Source organism: Poromitra crassiceps (assembly GCF_964638095.1).
Source record: "Poromitra crassiceps genome assembly, chromosome: 10".
Lineage (NCBI taxonomy): Eukaryota > Metazoa > Chordata > Actinopteri > Beryciformes > Melamphaidae > Poromitra > Poromitra crassiceps.
Window position 1 is genome coordinate 8593098 of NC_139631.1, and position 24786 is coordinate 8617883.

At 46.6% G+C, this 24786-nt stretch overlaps 1 protein-coding gene across 1 annotated transcript in view; it reads right to left on the minus strand.

Annotated features, from left to right (window-relative positions):
* Window positions 1–4105: 4105 nt before the first annotated feature.
* Window positions 4106–24786, minus strand: part of lrrc75ba (leucine rich repeat containing 75Ba) — a gene marked incomplete at both ends in the record, with an annotated part of 34540 nt that continues 13859 nt past the window's right edge. The window contains 2 exons of the mRNA XM_083644295.1: window positions 4106–4709; window positions 18260–18372. Coding sequence (XP_083500421.1) covers window positions 4106–4709; window positions 18260–18372 — 717 coding nt within the window. The remainder of the gene's footprint in view (window positions 4710–18259; window positions 18373–24786) is intronic.

The window sequence follows — 24786 nt, forward strand, 5'->3', positions numbered from 1 at the left end:
TGACATCACTGATGACATCACAATTGCTCGAGTCAAACTGAGGTGCTTCCTCTCCCTATTTACAGACTCATCTGCAGAAATAAATCCTCCCTTTGCTTAGATGAGCAGGTTCTGCTGGTGACCCAGATGTGCTGCGCTCTGATGAGCAGGTTCTGCTGGTGACCCAGATGTGCTGCGCTCCGTCTTATTCAAACCCACAACAACCTCACAGATTACTTTTCAGATCTTTTTCATTGGTTCTTTTATTGGCAGTCAATAATCAATGTTTGGGCATGAGACAGATATACACAACAGGTTACAACAACTAAGAGTTGGACGTTGACACACAAAACGTGAACTGTGAACCAATTGTACAGTGCTCTCTCCCTTATTCAGATAAAACAGCTTAGATAAAAGTGTCCGTAAGCATTCCCAGCTGAATTGAAATGTTGCAGTCATCCAATCATAATATCAGGCATATCAGTCGCCTTTGTTTGCGTCCTAATTGTTTCAGCGTAGGAGGTTACTGTGCTCAGTTTCATAGTCATCAGAGTAGTTATTATAATTATCGGACTGGACAAAACACCAAAACAATAACACAAATAATTACAGCAGTAATCAGACGTTTCACGACGACAAACACATAATACACACTTAAACATTTATTATATATCTGATGAGTATGATTTTCAATGATCCCTCTTAACAATCGTGAGCCTTTAGGTCATGGTTTCGCTGAAAAGAGGGACTCTATGCTTTCAAATAATGCTACTATCTCTGATGGAACTCATCGTCATAAAGCGTGTATGTGGCTAGCTTACTGAGTAATTGAAAAAGGTCAAAGGTCATGATAAAAACAAAAGAAAATAGCTCCGTAAAGTGCATTGCAGTGTGTCGGTCAATCTAACTTAAGGCGAGGCATGGCAGGTGAATAGGGTAATTTTTTTTTAACTAATAGATATCACCATGAAGCTTCCCCCAGTTGATAACTTATAGTACATTAAGACAATTATTTTTTGTATTACACGTTTTCTGAACGTTTGTTTAAATTATGCAATTGAGGCATTATCTACTTAAATATGTGCAAATCTGCATACATTTCCATAACTGAAATCTGAACATTGGATAAAACCAGGTTAAAAAATCTTCTTTAATTTTGTTGACATATCGGAGCCAAAGGTTTTTCCAGAGGGAATTTTGGATCTCTCTATTTGATCACTCCATAAATCAGAAAATAATGTCGTCATAAAAAAAGAAAGAAAAAACTTCATGTTTTTAGGAATTAAATGTTATATCTATATGAATGATATGAACAAACCCCTATGTAAAAAATAACAACAGCTTGGGAATATAGATAGGAATGAAATAGGAAAGTTTGGTCTAGCTCAGGACAGGAGTATGAGAATAAAACTCATTTTGAGAAAATGAATCAAATGTCATATAAATCAGGCTATGAATGATATATGAACAACCACCCCTTCTGTAAAAAGCCTTCAGAATATAGTTAGGAATAAAAGCGTAGAGTTTTTACCTTATTCACCTGCCATGTCTTGTCCTAATCATCATGTTGCTACTGCGCCCAGTCCAGTGCTTTGCCAGTCTGCTCTGACTAGAAGTAAATACATAACAGTCATGGCTGTGCCTCACAACAAACATGGCTGCCTGTGCCTCACAACAAACATGGCTGTGCCTCACAACAAACATGGCTGCCTGTGCCTCACAACAAACATGGCTGTGCCTCACAACAAACATGGCTGTGCCTCACAACAAACATGGCTGCCTGTGCCTCACAACAAACATGGCTGTGCCTCACAACACACATGGCTGTGCCTCACAACAAACATGGCTGTGCCTCACAACAAACATGGCTGTGCCTCACAACAAACATGGCTGCCTGTGCCTCACAACAAACATGGCTGTGCCTCACAACACACATGGCTGTGCCTCACAACAAACATGGCTGCCTGTGCCTCACAACAAACATGGCTGTGCCTCACAACAAACATGGCTGTGCCTCACAACAAACATGGCTGTGCCTCACAACAAACATGGCTGCCTGTGCCTCACAACAAACATGGCTGTGCCTCACAACACACATGGCTGTGCCTCACAACAAACATGGCTGCCTGTGCCTCACAACAAACATGGCTGTGCCTCACAACAAACATGGCTGTGCCTCACAACACACATGGCTGTGCCTCACAACACACATGGCTGTGCCTCACAACAAACATGGCTGTGCCTCACAACACACATGGCTGTGCCTCACAACACACATGGCTGTGCCTCACAACAAACATGGCTGTGCCTCACAACAAACATGGCTGTGCCTCACAACACACATGGCTGTGCCTCACAACAAACATGGCTGTGCCTCACAACACACATGGCTGTGCCTCACAACAAACATGGCTGCCTGTGCCTCACAACAAACATGGCTGTGCCTCACAACAAACATGGCTGTGCCTCACAACAAACATGGCTGTGCCTCACAACAAACATGGCTGTGCCTCACAACAAACATGGCTGTGCCTCACAACACACATGGCTGTGCCTCACAACAAACATGGCTGCCTGTGCCTCACAACAAACATGGCTGTGCCTCACAACAAACATGGCTGTGCCTCACAACAAACATGGCTGCCTGTGCCTCACAACAAACATGGCTGTGCCTCACAACAAACATGGCTGTGCCTCACAACAAACATGGCTGTGCCTCACAACACACATGGCTGTGCCTCACAACAAACATGGCTGTGCCTCACAACAAACATGGCTGTGCCTCACAACAAACATGGCTGTGCCTCACAACAAACATGGCTGTGCCTCACAACAAACATGGCTGTGCCTCACAACAAACATGGCTGTGCCTCACAACACACATGGCTGTGCCTCACAACAAACATGGCTGTGCCTCACAACAAACATGGCTGTGCCTCACAACAAACATGGCTGTGCCTCACAACAAACATGGCTGTGCCTCACAACAAACATGGCTGTGCCTCACAACAAACATGGCTGTGCCTCACAACAAACATGGCTGTGCCTCACAACAAACATGGCTGTGCCTCACAACAAACAAAACCAATAAAACAGGTATAAATAAACACAGAACACATTTGTAGAGCGGATGGGGGCAGTGGGAAGGGTTCAAACCGTTACTACTCAGACTCGGCAGTTGGCTGCGGTGTCATATGAAATGTAACACTGTGATTCATAGGATAATAATAGCTGGAATAGATTATGAATATCAGCATTTGGGCAAGTACAAAAACAATCAGTGAGCGCTCGCCATTGTTGCGTCCTACCTGTTTAGTCTTCTAAGATTGCTTTGTTCGCCAAAGGTGCACAAAAATAGCCCGTGGGAATACAACAACAACAGAGCCATGTTTTGTGTCCTGGTTTACATCTACACAAGTGACGCGAGGGTATTCACAAGTGGACATTTCGAACGGGGGGGAAAAGGCAGAAAGTCTCGACTTTGCAGTTTTGCCGGCGTCACGTGACGGGCCGTCGGCTGTATAGTCTGTTGAACTTGTGTCATAGCTTTTGTTGAGAGATTAACAGAGAACACACAATGCGCGAGCGTAGGCCCTGCCTGCCAGAGAGTCTCAGTGCTGCTCGTCAACCCAGAGGGATCTACCACCGGGGATGCTGCTCCTACACCCGACCAACTGATCTAATCTCCTCGGGATTGGCTCCTCGGCTGCCGCTATCAGAGAGAGAGAGAGAGAGAGAAAGAGAGGGAGAGAGAGAGAGAGGGAGAGAGGGAGGGAGAGAGAGCACCAGTTCATTAACTCTTCCAGCCCCCCTCCAATGAAACCGCACCTTGTTCCCAAGAGCACCATCCGCCAACACAGTAAGTCCACCGTTGTGATCGTTGTCCGTCCGTCATCTCGCGTGGGTTTAACTCAATAGATGGTTAAGATAGGCTTTTGTGGTTGCCGTGTCGGGACGAGGGTTTCACAATGTGGAGCGCTGGACTCCCTCGTGCCTCGAAGGGTGACTGCTGGGCTCATGGTGTGAGGGCAAGAGGGTAAAGGAAGGAACGGAGGGAGCGCTGCGGGATGACTCTTCAACCACAGTCATGGAGGGGCGAAGCGAGCCTTACGCCAACATGACCCCATCACCTCTCGCAGTAGTGGAGGGTGAAGTCTTTGCAGAGACGCTTCCCCCCCAAGCCCCACGGCTCCAGCTCCAGCTTGTTCCCCATGTCGTCGTCTTCGTCCTCGGGGTCCATGTCGTCCTCCTCCTCCTCGTAGTGGCTGGCCTCCTCGATGGAGGTCTCCAGGTGGTAGCAGTAGGGCTGGCCCTCCGTGTACTCGTAGATGGTGGGCAGGCTGCTCTTGAGGCTGCAGCGCCGGCGCAGGGCCACCAGCAGCGGCTGGGGCATGGTGAAGATGTCCACGTTGTTGCCCAGGTCGATCCACGCCAGGCTGGAGAACCTCTTGGGGTCCTTCAGCAGCTCCGTCAGGTCTTTGATGATGGCCAGGGTGAGGCGGTTGCCGTTGAGAGCCAGGGTGCTGAGTTTAGGCATGGAGCCCAGGAGAGGCAGGAGCAGCCGCAGGTTCTCGTCGTGGAGGTCGGTGAAGCTGATGTCCACAGAGACCACCGCGTCCCCGCTGTTCTGGAGGTAGAAGGCTACTTGGCGGACGTCCCGACTGGACAGGGGGATGCCGGACAAGTCGACCGTGTCACTGGACAGCTTCTTCTGTAGGGTCGTCTTGATACTGTCAGGGGGAAAGGAAGGGGAAGAGGACGGTTATTTCTAACGCAGTGGTTCTCAAACCTTTTCACCTCAAGGACCCATAAACAGACAAATTAGACCACGGACCCCCATCTGATAAGATGATGTCCCAGGGTCCCCCATCTGATTTGAGTTTTTAGATGTTTTATTACAGAAAGAAATTAATGAAACCCATGATAATCAAAATAGTCATACATTCTGACATTGTGTCACTTATGGATGGAAATATAGGGAAATAAATGATTCCCCTTTTTGCTGGGGACCCCCTGGAACTTCCCCAAGGACCCCTGGGGGTCCCCGGACCCCACTTTGAGAACCACTGTTCTAAGGAGCATCTTTGACATAAGAATGCATACAACAGCTGTGTTTCCTGTGTTGTATAAAGGAGGAGGAGGGAACATGTCCTGGTGTCACTCTGTGTTTCCTGTGTTGTATACAGGAGGGGGAGGGAACATGTCCTGGTGTCACTCTGTGTTTCCTGTGTTGTATAAAGGAGGGGGAGGGAACATGTCCTGGTGTCACGCTGTGTTTCCTGTGTTGTATAAAGGAGGAGGAGGGAACATGTCCTGGTGTCACGCTGTGTTTCCTGTGTTGTATAAAGGAGGAGGAGGGAACATGCCCTGGTGTCACGCTGTGTTTCCTGTGTTGTATAAAGGAGGAGGAGGGAACATGTCCTGGTGTCACGCTGTGTTTCCTGTGTTGTATAAAGGAGGGGGAGGGAACATGTCCTGGTGTCACGCTGTGTTTCCTGTGTTGTATAAAGGAGGGGGAGGGAACATGTCCTGGTGTCACGCTGTGTTTCCTGTGTTGTATAAAGGAGGAGGGAACATGTCCTGGTGTCACTCTGTGTTTCCTGTGTTGTATAAAGGAGGAGGAGGGAACATGTCCTGGTGTCACGCTGTGTTTCCTGTGTTGTATAAAGGAGGAGGAGGGAACATGTCCTGGTGTCACTCTGTGTTTCCTGTGTTGTATAAAGGAGGAAGGAACATGTCCTGGTGTCACGCTGTGTTTCCTGTGTTGTATAAAGGAGGGGGAGGGAACATGTCCTGGTGTCACTCTGTGTTTCCTGTGTTGTATAAAGGAGGAGGAGGGAACATGTCCTGGTGTCACTCTGTGTTTCCTGTGTTGTATAAAGGAGGAGGAGGGAACATGTCCTGGTGTCACGCTGTGTTTCCTGTGTTGTATAAAGGAGGGGGAGGGAACATGTCCTGGTGTCACGCTGTGTTTCCTGTGTTGTATAAAGGAGGAGGAGGGAACATGTCCTGGTGTCACACTGTGTTTCCTGTGTTGTATAAAGGAGGAGGAGGGAACATGTCCTGGTGTCACTCTGTGTTTCCTGTGTTGTATAAAGGAGGAGGAGGGAACATGTCCTGGTGTCACTCTGTGTTTCCTGTGTTGTATAAAGGAGGAAGGAACATGTCCTGGTGTCACGCTGTGTTTCCTGTGTTGTATAAAGGAGGGGGAGGGAACATGTCCTGGTGTCACGCTGTGTTTCCTGTGTTGTATAAAGGAGGGAACATGTCCTGGTGTCACTCTGTGTTTCCTGTGTTGTATAAAGGAGGGAACATGTCCTGGTGTCACTCTGTGTTTCCTGTGTTGTATAAAGGAGGAGGGAACATGTCCTGGTGTCACTCTGTGTTTCCTGTGTTGTATAAAGGAGGAGGGAACATGTTCTGGTGTCACTCTGTGTTTCCTGTGTTGTATAAAGGAGGAGGAGGGAACATGTCCTGGTGTCACGCTGTGTTTCCTGTGTTGTATAAAGGAGGAGGAGGGAACATGTCCTGGTGTCACGCTGTGTTTCCTGTGTTGTATAAAGGAGGAGGAGGGAACATGTCCTGGTGTCACGCTGTGTTTCCTGTGTTGTATAAAGGAGGAGGAGGGAACATGTTCTGGTGTCACTCTGTGTTTCCTGTGTTGTATAAAGGAGGAGGAGGGAACATGTCCTGGTGTCACGCTGTGTTTCCTGTGTTGTATAAAGGAGGAGGAGGGAACATGTCCTGGTGTCACGCTGTGTTTCCTGTGTTGTATAAAGGAGGAGGAGGGAACATGTCCTGGTGTCACGCTGTGTTTCCTGTGTTGTATAAAGGAGGAGGAGGGAACATGTTCTGGTGTCACTCTGTGTTTCCTGTGTTGTATAAAGGAGGAGGAGGGAACATGTCCTGGTGTCACTCTGTGTTTCCTGTGTTGTATAAAGGAGGAGGGAACATGTCCTGGTGTCACTCTGTGTTTCCTGTGTTGTATAAAGGAGGAGGAGGGAACATGTTCTGGTGTCACGCTGTGTTTCCTGTGTTGTATAAAGGAGGGGGAGGGAACATGCCCTGGTGTCACGCTGTGTTTCCTGTGTTGTATAAAGGAGGAGGAGGGAACATGTCCTGGTGTCACGCTGTGTTTCCTGTGTTGTATAAAGGAGGAGGAGGGAACATGTCCTGGTGTCACTCTGTGTTTCCTGTGTTGTATAAAGGAGGAGGGAACATGTCCTGGTGTCACTCTGTGTTTCCTGTGTTGTATAAAGGAGGAGGAGGGAACATGTTCTGGTGTCACGCTGTGTTTCCTGTGTTGTATAAAGGAGGAGGAGGGAACATGTCCTGGTGTCACTCTGTGTTTCCTGTGTTGTATAAAGGAGGGGGAGGGAACATGTCCTGGTGTCACTCTGTGTTTCCTGTGTTGTATAAAGGAGGGAACATGTCCTGGTGTCACGATGTGTTTCCTGTGTTGTATAAAGGAGGAGGAGGGAACATGTCCTGGTGTCACTCTGTGTTTCCTGTGTTGTATAAAGGAGGGGGAGGGAACATGTCCTGGTGTCACTCTGTGTTTCCTGTGTTGTATAAAGGAGGGAACATGTTCTGGTGTCACGCTGTGTTTCCTGTGTTGTATAAAGGAGGGGGAGGGAACATGTCCTGGTGTCACACTGTGTTTCCTGTGTTGTATAAAGGAGGGGGAGGGAACATGTCCTGGTGTCACCCTGTGTTTCCTGTGTTATATAAAGGAGGGGGAGGGAACATGTCCTGGTGTCACACTGTGTTTCCTGTGTTGTATAAAGGAGGGGGAGGGAACATGTCCTGGTGTCACTCTGTGTTTCCTGTGTTGTATAAAGGAGGGGGAGGGAACATGTCCTGGTGTCACTCTGTGTTTCCTGTGTTGTATAAAGGAGGGAACATGTCCTGGTGTCACAATGTGTTTCCTGTGTTGTATAAAGGAGGAGGAGGGAACATGTCCTGGTGTCACTCTGTGTTTCCTGTGTTGTATAAAGGAGGGGGAGGGAACATGTCCTGGTGTCACTCTGTGTTTCCTGTGTTGTATAAAGGAGGGAACATGTTCTGGTGTCACGCTGTGTTTCCTGTGTTGTATAAAGGAGGGGGAGGGAACATGTCCTGGTGTCACTCTGTGTTTCCTGTGTTGTATAAAGGAGGGAACATGTTCTGGTGTCACGCTGTGTTTCCTGTGTTGTATAAAGGAGGGGGAGGGAACATGTCCTGGTGTCACACTGTGTTTCCTGTGTTGTATAAAGGAGGGGGAGGGAACATGTCCTGGTGTCACCCTGTGTTTCCTGTGTTATATAAAGGAGGGGGAGGGAACATGTCCTGGTGTCACACTGTGTTTCCTGTGTTGTATAAAGGAGGGGGAGGGAACATGTCCTGGTGTCACTCTGTGTTTCCTGTGTTGTATAAAGGAGGAGGAGGGAACATGTTCTGGTGTCACTCTGTGTTTCCTGTGTTGTATAAAGGAGGAGGGAACATGTTCTGGTGTCACGCTGTGTTTCCTGTGTTGTATAAAGGAGGAGGAGGGAACATGTTCTGGTGTCACGCTGTGTTTCCTGTGTTGTATAAAGGAGGAGGGAACATGCCCTGGTGTCACGCTGTGTTTCCTGTGTTGTATAAAGGAGGAGGAGGGAACATGTCCTGGTGTCACGCTGTGTTTCCTGTGTTGTATAAAGGAGGGAACATGCCCTGGTGTCACTCTGTGTTTCCTGTGTTGTATAAAGGAGGGGGAGGGAACATGTTCTGGTGTCACGCTGTGTTTCCTGTGTTGTATAAAGGAGGGAACATGCCCTGGTGTCACGCTGTGTTTCCTGTGTTGTATAAAGGAGGAGGGAACATGTCCTGGTGTCACGCTGTGTTTCCTGTGTTGTATAAAGGAGGAGGAGGGAACATGTCCTGGTGTCACGCTGTGTTTCCTGTGTTGTATAAAGGAGGAGGGAACATGTCCTGGTGTCACGCTGTGTTTCCTGTGTTGTATAAAGGAGGGGGAGGGAATATGCCCTGGTGTCACACTGTGTTTCCTGTGTTGTATAAAGGAGGAGGGAACATGTCCTGGTGTCACGCTGTGTTTCCTGTGTTGTATAAAGGAGGGGGAGGGAATATGCCCTGGTGTCACACTGTGTTTCCTGTGTTGTATAAAGGAGGAGGGAATATGCCCTGGTGTCACGCTGTGTTTCCTGTGTTGTATAAAGGAGGAGGGAACATGTCCTGGTGTCACACTGTGTTTCCTGTGTTGTATAAAGGAGGAGGAGGGAACATGTCCTGGTGTCACGCTGTGTTTCCTGTGTTGTATAAAGGAGGAGGGAACATGTCCTGGTGTCACGCTGTGTTTCCTGTGTTGTATAAAGGAGGAGGGAACATGTCCTGGTGTCACGCTGTGTTTCCTGTGTTGTATAAAGGAGGAGGGAACATGTCCTGGTGTCACTCTGTGTTTCCTGTGTTGTATAAAGGAGGAGGAGGGAACATGTCCTGGTGTCACGCTGTGTTTCCTGTGTTGTATAAAGGAGGAGGGAACATGTCCTGGTGTCACTCTGTGTTTCCTGTGTTGTATAAAGGAGGAGGAGGGAACATGTCCTGGTGTCACGCTGTGTTTCCTGTGTTGTATACAGGAGGGGGAGGGAACATGTCCTGGTGTCACGCTGTGTTTCCTGTGTTGTATAAAGGAGGAGGAGGGAACATGTCCTGGTGTCACGCTGTGTTTCCTGTGTTGTATAAAGGAGGAGGAGGGAACATGTCCTGGTGTCACGCTGTGTTTCCTGTGTTGTATACAGGAGGGGGAGGGAACATGTCCTGGTGTCACGCTGTGTTTCCTGTGTTGTATAAAGGAGGAGGAGGGAACATGTCCTGGTGTCACTCTGTGTTTCCTGTGTTGTATAAAGGAGGGGGAGGGAACATGTCCTGGTGTCACTCTGTGTTTCCTGTGTTGTATAAAGGAGGAGGAGGGAACATGTCCTGGTGTCACTCTGTGTTTCCTGTGTTGTATAAAGGAGGGGGAGGGAACATGTCCTGGTGTCACTCTGTGTTTCCTGTGTTGTATAAAGGAGGGGGAGGGAACATGTCCTGGTGTCACGCTGTGTTTCCTGTGTTTCCTGTGTTGTATAAAGGAGGAGGAGGGAACATGTCCTGGTGTCACTCTGTGTTTCCTGTGTTGTATAAAGGAGGGGGAGGGAACATGTCCTGGTGTCACGCTGTGTTTCCTGTGTTTCCTGTGTTGTATAAAGGAGGGGGAGGGAACATGTCCTGGTGTCACGCTGTGTTTCCTGTGTTGTATAAAGGAGGAGGAGGGAACATGTCCTGGTGTCACGCTGTGTTTCCTGTGTTGTATACAGGAGGGGGAGGGAACATGTCCTGGTGTCACGCTGTGTTTCCTGTGTTGTATAAAGGAGGAGGAGGGAACATGTCCTGGTGTCACTCTGTGTTTCCTGTGTTGTATAAAGGAGGGGGAGGGAACATGTCCTGGTGTCACTCTGTGTTTCCTGTGTTGTATAAAGGAGGAGGAGGGAACATGTCCTGGTGTCACTCTGTGTTTCCTGTGTTGTATAAAGGAGGGGGAGGGAACATGTCCTGGTGTCACTCTGTGTTTCCTGTGTTGTATAAAGGAGGGGGAGGGAACATGTCCTGGTGTCACGCTGTGTTTCCTGTGTTTCCTGTGTTGTATAAAGGAGGAGGAGGGAACATGTCCTGGTGTCACTCTGTGTTTCCTGTGTTGTATAAAGGAGGGGGAGGGAACATGTCCTGGTGTCACGCTGTGTTTCCTGTGTTTCCTGTGTTGTATAAAGGAGGGGGAGGGAACATGTCCTGGTGTCACGCTGTGTTTCCTGTGTTGTATAAAGGAGGGGGAGGGAACATGTCCTGGTGTCACGCTGTGTTTCCTGTGTTTCCTGTGTTGTATAAAGGAGGGGGAGGGAACATGTCCTGGTGTCACGCTGTGTTTCCTGTGTTGTATAAAGGAGGAGGAGGGAACATGTCCTGGTGTCACGCTGTGTTTCCTGTGTTGTATAAAGGAGGAGGAGGGAACATGTCCTGGTGTCACGCTGTGTTTCCTGTGTTGTATAAAGGAGGGGGAGGGAACATGTCCTGGTGTCACGCTGTGTTTCCTGTGTTGTATAAAGGAGGAGGAGGGAACATGTCCTGGTGTCACGCTGTGTTTCCTGTGTTGTATAAAGGAGGGGGAGGGAACATGTCCTGGTGTCACGCTGTGTTTCCTGTGTTGTATAAAGGAGGGGGAGGGAACATGTCCTGGTGTCACGCTGTGTTTCCTGTGTTGTATAAAGGAGGGGGAGGGAACATGTCCTGGTGTCACGCTGTGTTTCCTGTGTTGTATACAGGAGGGGGAGGGAACATGTCCTGGTGTCACTCTGTGTTTCCTGTGTTGTATAAAGGAGGAGGAGGGAACATGTCCTGGTGTCACTCTGTGTTTCCTGTGTTGTATAAAGGAGGAGGAGGGAACATGTCCTGGTGTCACTCTGTGTTTCCTGTGTTGTATAAAGGAGGAGGAGGGAACATGTCCTGGTGTCACGCTGTGTTTCCTGTGTTGTATAAAGGAGGGGGAGGGAACATGTCCTGGTGTCACGCTGTGTTTCCTGTGTTGTATAAAGGAGGGGGAGGGAACATGTCCTGGTGTCACGCTGTGTTTCCTGTGTTGTATAAAGGAGGAGGAGGGGCCTGGCTTGGAGCGGAAGGCTACCACAGAGACTCAAACATGGGGATTTACTAATATAAACAGAAGAGCCAAAACATGCGAACGAGCCAGCAGCCTGAGCTGAGTCTCATATCCACATCCTTATATCACACAGGCAAAAGCCTTTATTAGAGTGTGTGGCCAAAAATAGAGGTTTGATGAAAATCCTGAAATAGAATCCTTACTATGATCTAGTCTATAAATAGAATCCTTACTATGATCTAGTCTATAAATAGAATCCTTACTATGATCTAGTCTATAAATAGAATCCTTACTATGATCTAGTCTATAAATAGAATCCTTACTATGATCTAGTCTAGAAAAAGAGGGAATGACATTTCAGTCAAAAGAGATTGGGCCACTCTCATTTGAAGACAGTAGATGAGAAGGGAAGGAGATGACTCAAAGAATTGTAAGAAGACAGAAATTGCGTTAAGAGGACTTAAGACATCTCAAGATAATACATGGCTGAGTATGACATGAGTGTGTGTGTGTGTGTGTGTGTGTGTGTGTGTGTGACAGGAAACATGTGACAGGGCCTGCTGTTTTGGGTAACAAGTAGGCCAAGATAAAACATTTTTTTACAGATGATGAAAGTACAGATTGTAAGCTTTCAAATGACGTGTCCTACATTGAAAATCTGTAAATAGCAGAAGAAGATACTGTATGCATATTTGAATGTTCGTACTCAACATTCGGAGAAAATTGCCATGAAAGTTGGCGACCAAGCTTGCCCTGAACAAGCTTACTTTGCTAACAAAATTACAAGTCTTTAGTGATCCTAAACATTTTGTTTGTTATATTGAGTGTTTTTTGTGTGTTTTGTGTTTATATACCCCCGCCCCCCCCGATTTTTTTTATCCCCCATTAGTGCTAATTTAAATTTATTTATCCTGGTTGCTGCTCCACCCTCTGCCAATCTGGGGAGAGCCGAAACTGGCTCCATGCTTCCTCCGAGACATGGGCAGTTAGCCAGCCGCTTCTTTTCACCTGACAGGGGAAGCTTCACCGGTAGGACATAGCACGTGGGAGGATCACGCTATTCCAACGAGTTCCCCTCCCTCCGAACAGGCGCCCCTAACGACCAGAGGAGGCACCACATCAGCGACCAAGATATTGCATGTTTTGGCGTGGGGTTCCTATATGAAGGAAACCCCCAGGGGGCACGGGGAGAACATGCAAACTCCACACAGAAAGGAGTGTGAGTGTGTTCTTAAACATCTAAACTTGCGTCATATGAAAACATGTGAACAACAAATGTGAGTCATCGGTGCTGCCAGTCTGTGCTGGATATCTGTCCGAACAAGCCTTTAGAACCCTGTAAAGCATTTCAGGAGAACATTTGTGTGATCCGAGCATCTCCGGCAGGACTGGTACATAACGCTCTGATACTTTGAGGTGGTGCTGCTGACGCTGGCTTTCAGAAGTTGCACCTGATGATGGAACTGACTCAGAGAAGTTCTGGTAGGACCACGGATGCAGCTGTACCCTGCAGGAGGTAATATTTGTATTTGGTAATATTTATTTAGCGTGCCCCTTCTCCCCCGAGGACGTGCCTTTACCTCCAGCTGTTATTGCAGTGGCCTCGAGGACGTGCCTTTACCTCCAGCTGTTATTGCAGTGGCCTCAAGGACGTGCCTTTACCTGCAGCTGTTATTGCAGTGGCCTCAAGGATGTGCATTTAACTCCAGCTGTTATTGCAGTGGCCTCAAGGACGTGCCTTTACCTGCAGCTGTTATTGCAGTGGCCTCAAGGATGTGCATTTAACTCCAGCTGTTATTGCAGTGGCCTCAAGGACGTGTCTTTACCTGCAGCTGTTATTGCAGTGGCCTCAAGGATGTGCATTTAACTCCAGCTGTTATTGCAGTGGCCTCAAGGATGTGTCTTTACCTGCAGCTGTTATTGCAGTGGCCTCGAGGACGTGCCTTTACCTGCAGCTGTTATTGCAGTGGCCTCAAGGATGTGCATTTAACTCCAGCTGTTATTGCAGTGGCCTCAAGGACGTGCCTTTACCTGCAGCTGTTATTGCAGTGGCCTCAAGGATGTGCATTTAACTCCAGCTGTTATTGCAGTGGCCTCAAGGATGTGTCTTTACCTGCAGCTGTTATTGCAGTGGCCTCAAGGACGTGCCTTTACCTGCAGCTGTTATTGCAGTGGCCTCAAGGATGTGCATTTAACTCCAGCTGTTATTGCAGTGGCCTCAAGGATGTGTCTTTACCTGCAGCTGTTATTGCAGTGGCCTCAAGGACGTGCCTTTACCTCCAGCTGTTATTGCAGTGGCCTCAAGGATGTGCATTTAACTCCAGCTGTTATTGCAGTGGCCTCAAGGACGTGCCTTTACCTGCAGCTGTTATTGCAGTGGCCTCAAGGATGTGCATTTAACTCCAGCTGTTATTGCAGTGGCCTCGAGGACGTGCCTTTACCTGCAGCTGTTATTGCAGTGGCCTCGAGGACGTGCCTTTACCTCCAGCTGTTATTGCAGTGGCCTCGAGGACGTGTCTTTACCTGCAGCTGTTATTGCAGTGGCCTCGAGGACGTGCCTTTACCTGCAGCTGTTATTGCAGTGGCCTCGAGGACGTGTCTTTACCTCCCGCTGTTATTGCAGTGGCCTCGAGGACGTGCCTTTACCTGCAGCTGTTATTGCAGTGGCCTCGAGGACGTGCCTTTACCTGCAGCTGTTATTGCAGTGGCCTCGAGGACGTGCCTTTACCTGCAGCTGTTATTGCAGTGGCCTCGAGGACGTGCCTTTACCTCCAGCTGTTATTGCAGTGGCCTCGAGGACGTGCCTTTACCTGCAGCTGTTATTGCAGTGGCCTCGAGGACGTGCCTTTACCTGCAGCTGTTATTGCAGTGGCCTCGAGGACGTGTCTTTACCTGCAGCTGTTATTGCAGTGGCCTCGAGGACGTGCCTTTACCTGCAGCTGTTATTGCAGTGGCCTCGAGGACGTGCCTTTACCTGCAGCTGTTATTGCAGTGGCCTCGAGGACGTGCCTTTACCTGCAGCTGTTATTGCAGTGGCCTCGAGGACGTGCCTTTACCTCCAGCTGTTATTGCAGTGGCCTCGAGGACGTGCCTTTACCTGCAGCTGTTATTGCAGTGGCCTCGAGGACGTGTCTTTACCTGCAGCTGTTATTGCAGTGGCCTCGAGGACGTGTCTTTACCTGCAGCTGTTATTGCAGTGGCCTCGAGGACGTGCCTTTACCTGCAGCTGTTATTGCAGTGGCCTCGAGGACGTGTCTTTACCTCCAGCTGTTATTGCAGTGGCCTCGAGGACGTGCCTTTACCTGCAGCTGTTATTGCAGTGGCCTCGAGGACGTGTCTTTACCTCCAGCTGTTATTGCAGTGGCCTCGAGGACGTGCCTTTACCTGCAGCTGTTATTGCAGTGGCCTCGAGGACGTGCCTTTACCTGCAGCTGTTATTGCAGTGGCCTCGAGGACGTGCCTTTACCTGCAGCTGTTATTGCAGTGGCCTCGAGGACGTGCCTTTACCTCCAGCTGTTATTGCAGTGGCCTCGAGGACGTGCCTTTACCTCCAGCTGTTATTGCAGTGGCCTCGAGGACGTGCCTTTACCTGCAGCTGTTATTGCAGTGGCCTCGAGGACGTGCCTTTACCTGCAGCTGTTATTGCAGTGGCCTCGAGGACGTGCCTTTACCTGCAGCTGTTATTGCAGTGGCCTCGAGGACGTGTCTTTACCTGCAGCTGTTATTGCAGTGGCCTCGAGGACGTGCCTTTACCTGCAGCTGTTATTGCAGTGGCCTCGAGGACGTGCCTTTACCTCCAGCTGTTATTGCAGTGGCCTCGAGGACGTGCCTTTACCTCCAGCTGTTATTGCAGTGGCCTGCGACGCTGATTCACTGTCAGGGTGAATTATAACGTCGGCCGCCACTCGCTGACTTACTGTGACATCCATTGCAGTACCTGTCACTTGTGATGCTTACAAGTCTTTTGTTGGTCACTTGGAAAAGTGGAGGGGCTGCAGTAACATTTTGTGCCTGCAGGTGGTGCTGTGGAGTGTCTACTCGTTCATATTAAAAACAGTAGATTATTGGTGCATTCCTTTATAACTGGGAACTGGTAATCTTACGGTTCAAAGGTCATGAGCTGGGACGGTGATGTCACCAGAGCTGGCATTTCCCATTCCAAACTCATAGGAGCCTCAGCAGCCCCGACCTCAAAAATCCAAGATGGCTGCTCCGCGCAACAACAGTAGTTATAATCGTAGTAAATGCTGTTTATTAGCACTTCTGTATTGTTTGTGTCTCATTAAATGACCTGTACACACAGCACGGCCTAACTTCTATCTGTGTGGACATGTTGCTGCAGTGTTTGTATGCGCAAAATGCCACGAAATGCCTTGTTACCAACTGTTATTGCTAACGATGGCTAGCCTGGCTAGCGACTGGATCTGACTCGTTTAAACGGATGTGAAGCAATTCAACAGTGAACTTCCCAGCTCCCAGTTTTCTGCAAATGGAACGCTAACAAAATGGATGTGACGTCATTTAGCCTCCACATCCCAGTTATTTTGCAATAAAGGAACGTGCCATAGGAGCACCAGAAGCTTCACGCATCTAAGCGTGTTTTTTTATTAGTGGGAATTCAATAGGAGACCATACCAACTTGCAAAGAAGCAGACAGCAATAAGCATGGCGCCCCCCCCCCCCCGCCCCCCTAATGGAGCCAGCATGCAGGCTTAGTGGGACGTTAATGATACTGACACAGTGGAGTCTCGTCTCCCTGACCCCAAAAAACCCCAAAAGCTCATCTTCAGCGACAGCACCGAGTCCTAACGGTGTCGGCCAGGCGAGACTAATGGTATCGAGGCTCCCCGCCAGGTGTGAATGGATTTTGATCCAGCCAGTTCCCTGTGGGTCAGACAGCAGGGCTGTGCTTTACAACTCAGGAGGCAAGAACATAGATCTCTGAGAGCACATCTGCAGCAGCCTCTTTCATCCTTCCTCCACACTCATCTGATACAACGAAGAGAGTGGCCATGTAGAATACAGAACTGCTACCAGCACAAATAGGCTGTGCTGTTTGGTACTGAATGTGTTTGGTACTGAATGTGCCGTTTGGTACTGAATGTGCCGTTTGGTACTGAATGTGCTTCCATCTTGCCAAAGCAGATGGCTGAGGAGAAGTAATCCCTCGAGGCACCACACTAAATATCAAAGTGAAATCAGCCAAATTAGATTGGCTTGGGACAAGAGTTGTAAATGAGCAATAGCTATAAACGCTCTTTGCAGCACATCCGTTTCATGCTCTGCATTGGAACTATTAACTTGCACCAGCCCTATCAAATCAATGAATGAATCCATTAACTATAAAGGATTACTAAACATTAGTATGTAGCTTTAATATAACAATCCAGTAGGTGGCGGTGATGCAACACTTAAGTCACTGTTTAATGCAATTAGTATTGTACGGTACTGTACAATTTTCACTGCGGTTATATTCATTAGTTTAGAGAAAGTTGATTGAACAAAAATACTCATATTTATTCAGATGAATATTCACATTTGAATATTCGTGGAAAATCTCAATAGAATGTTCGAAATTTGAAAAGAATATATTCGGTACAGCCATTGGTACAGCCCTACTATCACGTGTACAGTATAACGTTAATATTCACATATCTAGGAACATGATATGCAACATTCTGCTTCATATATTTAGATACATTTTATTGTGGTAACTGGGCTGGCTGAAGCTGTCAGCCCACAGTGGCAACACACCGTATTAAAATTCTGTTTTAGGGTGGATCTGCTTTAGTAATGAATGTTGCTCCTACTGTCTGCTGTCTCAGACCGTCTGTCTGTCTGTCTGTCTGTCTGTCTCACTGTCTCTCTCTCTCTGTCTGCTGTCTCAGACCGTCTCTCTCTCTCTCTCTCTGTCTGTCTGCTGTCTCAGACCGTCTCTCTCTCTCTCTCTCTCTCTCTCTCTGTCTGTTGTCTCAGACCGTCTGTCTGTCTCAGACCGTCTCTCTCTCTCTCTCTGTCTGTCTGTCTGTCTCAGACCGTCTCTCTCTCTCTCTCTGTCTGCTGTCTCAGACCGTCTCTCTCTCTCTCTCTCTGTCTGCTGTCTCAGACCGTCTCTCTCTCTGCAGAGCTTATGAAGCCAATAACAACATGACTAAGGCCTTCAGCCATGGTATATTTCTGCACATGCTCCGAGCTGCTGTCAGTGTCTGTTAAGTCCACTGTCTCTCCTCGTTTGGCTCTTTTGGCAGCGCCCTGGCTGGTGTGGGGAGACGTCTGATCCGTGTGAAAACTGTGAATATATCAATTCCCTTTTCTGTGATTCTGGGCATTGATTCAGACCATTAAGTGCTAATGATTGTGTCTCCTCTCGCTGCGTTCACATTGTCAGCAGCTTTTCCCACTCCGACACTCCGACACTATTCTCTTCTCCAGAAGATTCATGCATTATGCCCACTGTCTCTCTGTCTGTAGGAGAAGCAATTACATTAAGACGCCTCCTGTTATCCTGCTTCTTTCAACACCTAGACAACACCTATTATTATTATCTGGACAGAACAGGAGGGCGGGGCTTAAGGCCGGCGTGTCTGGACAGGAGAGGTAGGCGGGGCTTACCAGGCTTGGGATTTCCGTCGGGACATGCTCTGCCTCAGCCACTTGGAGTGCGGGGTCAGGTGGTAGATCAGCTGTCGGCAAATCTTGTCAGAGGACTTGATGGTGTCTGTGTCCTGCAGCAAAACGCCAGAAAGTCTGGATTAGTAACGCGACAAACTATATAACCAAGCAGCATCTTTCAATTAGGGATGCACCATATATCGGCAAGCATATCGGTATCGGCCGATGTTAGTCATTTTTTTATATATCGGTATTCAAATGTTCTATATCAGTATCGGCCCGATGAGCAAAATAACAGCATGTTAATATCGGCTATCGCATCTCCAACATTTTCATATTGTGAGGAAACAATGTGGTATATCTATGATCAAAGGTCAAAGGTAGTTTTATTGTCCCCGCAGGGAAATTGGTTTGCAGACAGGAAATATAAAATACACACATATAGTGCAGCACAAGCACTAAAAACAGGCACAAAAAATACTCACATAAAACAACAAGTACTAAAAACAACAAACACTTAGAGTCAAGATAACACTTAGAGATTTATTTATAGATTTATGGGCTTTTCCAAACGTTATAAAGAAATACATTACTTTTTCAAGTTCAGTGTTTACATGTTTTTTTCTAGTATAAAGGTAATAATAATAATAATAATAATAATAATGATAATAATAATAATAATTTTTTGGATTTATATAGCGCATGTCCAAAATGTGATGATCATAGAAACTTGTTTTCATACACATATCGAGGGAGGGGTGACCGACCCCAAATAGTTGACGATTCGTTCGAACTTCGAAGGAGCCTGATTCGAGTCAAATAGTTGTAAAATGCGCTTATGAAACAAGGATCATTCCATTCCGGCTAGATGGGGGTGCTGAATGTCTGAGTTTACATATGATTGCTTAGTTTCTCCCAATAGATCGTGATATATAGCCTATTTGGGTATAAGTATCAGCCTATTAATACCATAAAACCAAGTTCCAATTAAACAAACAAATCAAACAAGCTCATGCCAATGGATTTTGATTGCCAGATTAGGAAAAGAAAAAGAAAATAATAGGTGAATATTATTGAACAGCCAAATCTGATTGGACTGACAGTCGGGGACAGTCCTAGTTATCGGCTAAAATGATCGCTGCATCCCTCCTTTCTATACGAGACTTTCTGCTACATTCTGTGCACAAATCCCCACATCTCATTGTTTCAGCCTGCAGCTGCCTCATCACACTTTTCTCTGTTTCCCCAAACTTCAGCGCTTATCAACACAAACAGGACAAATGCTTGTTATTATCTCCGACTCCGACGCCTTGAGCTATTCCTGAATGAAACACTATTGAGGTGCCTTAAAATCTAATCCCATGTGGCTGAGAGCAGAGCTGAGCTGAGCACAACAGCATTAGCCATGTTGTGACTGAGAGCAGAGGTGATCTGAACACAACAGCGTTAAGGTCCTTACACACCGAGCACGTTTTTTTCGTGCGATTAATTTGCACGTCAATATTATTTTCCGAACCTATATCAGTCAATGCAACCGTGCATACCAACGGCGAAGTTTCGCCCAGCGTTATTGCGGTGTTTATTTTTTCGAACCACGGTCGATTTTTCAGAAATTCGCTTCCGACGTGTACACATCTGTGGCTGTGATTGACAGGTGGGTCAAAACTCGCATCGCAATTTCGTGCCGTATATTCGCATCGCTCCCGATGTGTAAGGACCTTTAGTCATGTTAGTCATGTTGTGGCTGAGAGCAGAAGTGATCTGAACACAGCATTAGTCATGTTAGTCATGTTGTGGCTGAGAGCAGAAGTGATCTGAACACAACATTAGTCATGTTAGTCATGTTGTGACTGAGAGCAGAAGTGATCTGAACACAGCATTAGTCATGTTAGTCATGTTGTGGCTGAGAGCAGAAGTGATCTGAACACAACAGCTTTAGTCATGTTAGTCATGTTGTGACTGAGAGCAGAAGTGATCTGAACACAGCTTTAGTAATGTTAGTCATGTTGTGACTGAGAGCAGAAGTGATCTGAACACAACATTAGACATGTTAGTCATGTTGTGGCTGAGAGCAGAAGTGATCTGAACACAACAGCTTTAGTCATGTTAGTCATGTTGTGACTGAGAGCAGAAGTGATCTGAACACAACATTAGACATGTTAGTCATGTTGTGACTGAGAGCAGAAGTGATCTGAACACAACATTAGTCATGTTAGTCATGTTGTGACTGAGAGCAGAAGTGATCTGAACACAACATTAGACATGTTAGTCATGTTGTGACTGAGAGCAGAAGTGATCTGAACACAACATTAGTCATGTTAGTCATGTTGTGACTGAGAGCAGAAGTGATCTGAACACAGCTTTAGACATGTTAGTCATGTTGTGACTGAGAGCAGAAGTGATCTGAACACAGCATTAGTCATGTTAGTCATGTTGTGACTGAGAGCAGAAGTGATCTGAACACAACATTAGTCATGTTAGTCATGTTGTGACTGAGAGCAGAAGTGATCTGAACACAGCATTAGTCATGTTAGTCATGTTGTGGCTGAGAGCAGAAGTGATCTGAACACAACAGCTTTAGTCATGTTAGTCATGTTGTGACTGAGAGCAGAAGTGATCTGAACACAACATTAGTCATGTTAGTCATGTTGTGACTGAGAGCAGAAGTGATCTGAACACAACATTAGTCATGTTAGTCATGTTGTGACTGAGAGCAGAAGTGATCTGAACACAACATTAGTCATGTTAGTCATGTTGTGACTGAGAGCAGAAGTGATCTGAACACAACATTAGTCATGTTAGTCATGTTGTGGCTGAGAGCAGAAGTGATCTGAACACAACATTAGTCATGTTAGTCATGTTGTGACTGAGAGCAGAAGTGATCTGAACACAACATTAGTCATGTTAGTCATGTTGTGACTGAGAGCAGAAGTGATCTGAACACAGCATTAGTCATGTTAGTCATGTTGTGACTGAGAGCAGAAGTGATCTGAACACAGCATTAGACATGTTAGTCATGTTGTGACTGAGAGCAGAAGTGATCTGAACACAGCATTAGTCATGTTAGTCATGTTGTGGCTGAGAGCAGAAGTGATCTGAACACAACATTAGACGTGTTAGTCATGTTGTGACTGAGAGCAGAAGTGATCTGAACACAACATTAGTCATGTTAGTCATGTTGTGACTGAGAGCAGAAGTGATCTGAACACAGCATTAGTCATGTTAGTCATGTTGTGACTGAGAGCAGAAGTGATCTGAACACAGCATTAGTCATGTTAGTCATGTTGTGACTGAGAGCAGAGGTGATCTGAACACAACATTAGTCATGTTAGTCATGTTGTGACTGAGAGCAGAAGTGATCTGAACACAACATTAGTCATGTTAGTCATGTTGTGACTGAGAGCAGAAGTGATCTGAACACAGCATTAGTCATGTTAGTCATGTTGTGACTGAGAGCAGAAGTGATCTGAATACAGCATTAGACATGTTAGTCATGTTGTGACTGAGAGCAGAAGTGATCTGAACACAGCATTAGTCATGTTAGTCATGTTGTGACTGAGAGCAGAGGTGATCTGAACACAACATTAGTCATGTTAGTCATGTTGTGGCTGAGAGCAGAAGTGATCTGAACACAACATTAGTCATGTTAGTCATGTTGTGACTGAGAGCAGAAGTGATCTGAACACAGCTTTAGTCATGTTAGTCATGTTGTGACTGAGAGCAGAAGTGATCTGAACACAACATTAGTCATGTTAGTCATGTTGTGACTGAGAGCAGAAGTGATCTGAACACAGCATTAGTCATGTTAGTCATGTTGTGACTGAGAGCAAAGGTGATCTGAACACAACATTAGTCATGTTAGTCATGTTGTGACTGAGAGCAGAAGTGATCTGAACACAGCTTTAGACATGTTAGTCATGTTGTGACTGAGAGCAGAAGTGATCTGAACACAGCTTTAGACATGTTAGTCATGTTGTGACTGAGAGCAGAAGTGATCTGAACACAACATTAGTCATGTTAGTCATGTTGTGACTGAGAGCAGAAGTGATCTGAACACAGCATTAGTCATGTTAGTCATGTTGTGACTGAGAGCAAAGGTGATCTGAACACAACATTAGTCATGTTAGTCATGTTGTGACTGAGAGCAGAAGTGATCTGAACACAGCTTTAGACATGTTAGTCATGTTGTGACTGAGAGCAGAAGTGATCTGAACACAGCTTTAGACATGTTAGTCATGTTGTGACTGAGAGCAGAAGTGATCTGAACACAACATTAGTCATGTTAGTCATGTTGTGACTGAGAGCAGAAGTGATCTGAACACAACATTAGTCATGTTAGTCATGTTGTGACTGAGAGCAGAAGTGATCTGAACACAGCTTTAGACATGTTAGTCATGTTGTGACTGAGAGCAGAAGTGATCTGAACACAACATTAGTCATGTTAGTCATGTTGTGGCTGAGAGCAGAAGTGATCTGAACACAGCTTTAGACATGTTAGTCATGTTGTGACTGAGAGCAGAAGTGATCTGAACACAACATTAGTCATGTTAGTCATGTTGTGACTGAGAGCAGAAGTGATCTGAACACAACATTAGTCATGTTAGTCATGTTGTGACTGAGAGCAGAAGTGATCTGAACACAGCATTAGTCATGTTAGTCATGTTGTGACTGAGAGCAGAAGTGATCTGAACACAACATTAGTCATGTTAGTCATGTTGTGGCTGAGAGCAGAAGTGATCTGAACACAACATTAGTCATGTTAGTCATGTTGTGGCTGAGAGCAGAAGTGATCTGAACACAACATTAGTCATGTTAGTCATGTTGTGGCTGAGAGCAGAAGTGATCTGAACACAACATTAGTCATGTTAGTCATGTTGTGGCTGAGAGCAGAAGTGATCTGAACACAGCTTTAGACATGTTAGTCATGTTGTGACTGAGAGCAGAAGTGATCTGAACACAACATTAGTCATGTTAGTCATGTTGTGACTGAGAGCAGAAGTGATCTGAACACAGCTTTAGACATGTTAGTCATGTTGTGGCTGAGAGCAGAGGTGATCTGAACACAGCTTTAGACATGTTAGTCATGTTGTGACTGAGAGCAGCATTAGTCATGTTGTGACTGCCTCCATCCACAACATTTCACTGTGACAGGTTAAGATACAGTGATTTATGAAACTGAAAACAGGGTTCTCTGTTCACGCTGCTCGCTCCCTTCAGCACAATAAAGGGGGATTCCAAATTGTTATTCTGTAGGGGTAAACATTTTTTAAAATTTAATAATCAAGTTCTTTCTGGATTTTTCTCCCTAATTGTATTGGCCAATTCCTACTGCTGTCCCCGTCGTGGCTCCACCCCCTCTGCTGATCTGGGGAGAGCTGCAGACTAGCACCATGCTTCCTCCGATACATGTGCAGTCACCAGCCGCTTCTTTTCAACTGACAGCGGGGGCTTTCACCGTCAGGACGTAGCGCGTGGGAGGATCACGCGATCCCCCCCCCCCCCCCAGTTCCCCTCCCCCACTATACAGTCGCCCCGACCGATCAGAGGAAGCACTAGTGCAGCGACCAGGACACATCTTACACGTGGCGCAAAGTTGCTCAACTGCGTATGCCCAGAACGGCGCACGGAGCTGGAAATGAGCAAGCGAAGCGCACGGTATTTCTACTTTCTGGTACCCTTAATCCTGCTTCCCACCCGCAAGACACGGACAATTGTGCCTGCATGGCCCCCAACCAAGCCGGAGGTAACATGGGGTCTCGAACCTGCGGCCCTCATGTTGGTAGGAAGTAGGGGTGGGAATCACCAGATGCCCCACGATACAATATTGTCACAATACTCAAGTCACGATACGATAGTATTACGATATTGCGATTTTCCGATATATTGCGATTACCTTTCTTCCACTGCAAATTATGTCCCCAAAGGAAAACTTTGTCAATATCTGTTTCATCTAAGATCAAGTTTGCAGTCTGTTCATCTCTCTTCTTCAATCATTTTCATTGCAGCAAAACTGTCAAGCAGACAGACCGACCAACGCTGACATAATGAGCAGTCATCTTCCAGAATGCATATCACCGTCCTACACAAACTGTATTTCAGAATTCTAGATGCTTAGTGGGAAAGCATCAGCACGATTTCTCCTAGCCATCTGAAGTCATGCAAGTCGATGATATCCTCAGATTGCCTTTTCATTGATCTTGAGAACTCATTACTGAAAACACAGAGAACAAGAGAAAACCACCTGGGGGATATTTTTTAAGGAAATGTATACGTTTGCAGAATACTAACATAAAGCTTGATGCGTGTGTGTGCGTGTGTGTGTGTGTGTGTGTGTGTGCGTGTGCGTGTGTGTGTGTGTGTGCGCGTGCGTGTGTGTATGTGTGTGTGTCTGTGAGTGAAAGGTAGGGCTCGGTGATATGGACCAAAAATCATATCTTGGTATTTTTCGGCTGAATAGCGATAAAAAATGTATGCTTGTTACACCTCTTCCTCTCATGAGATTTTAAATCATATTATATCACAATATT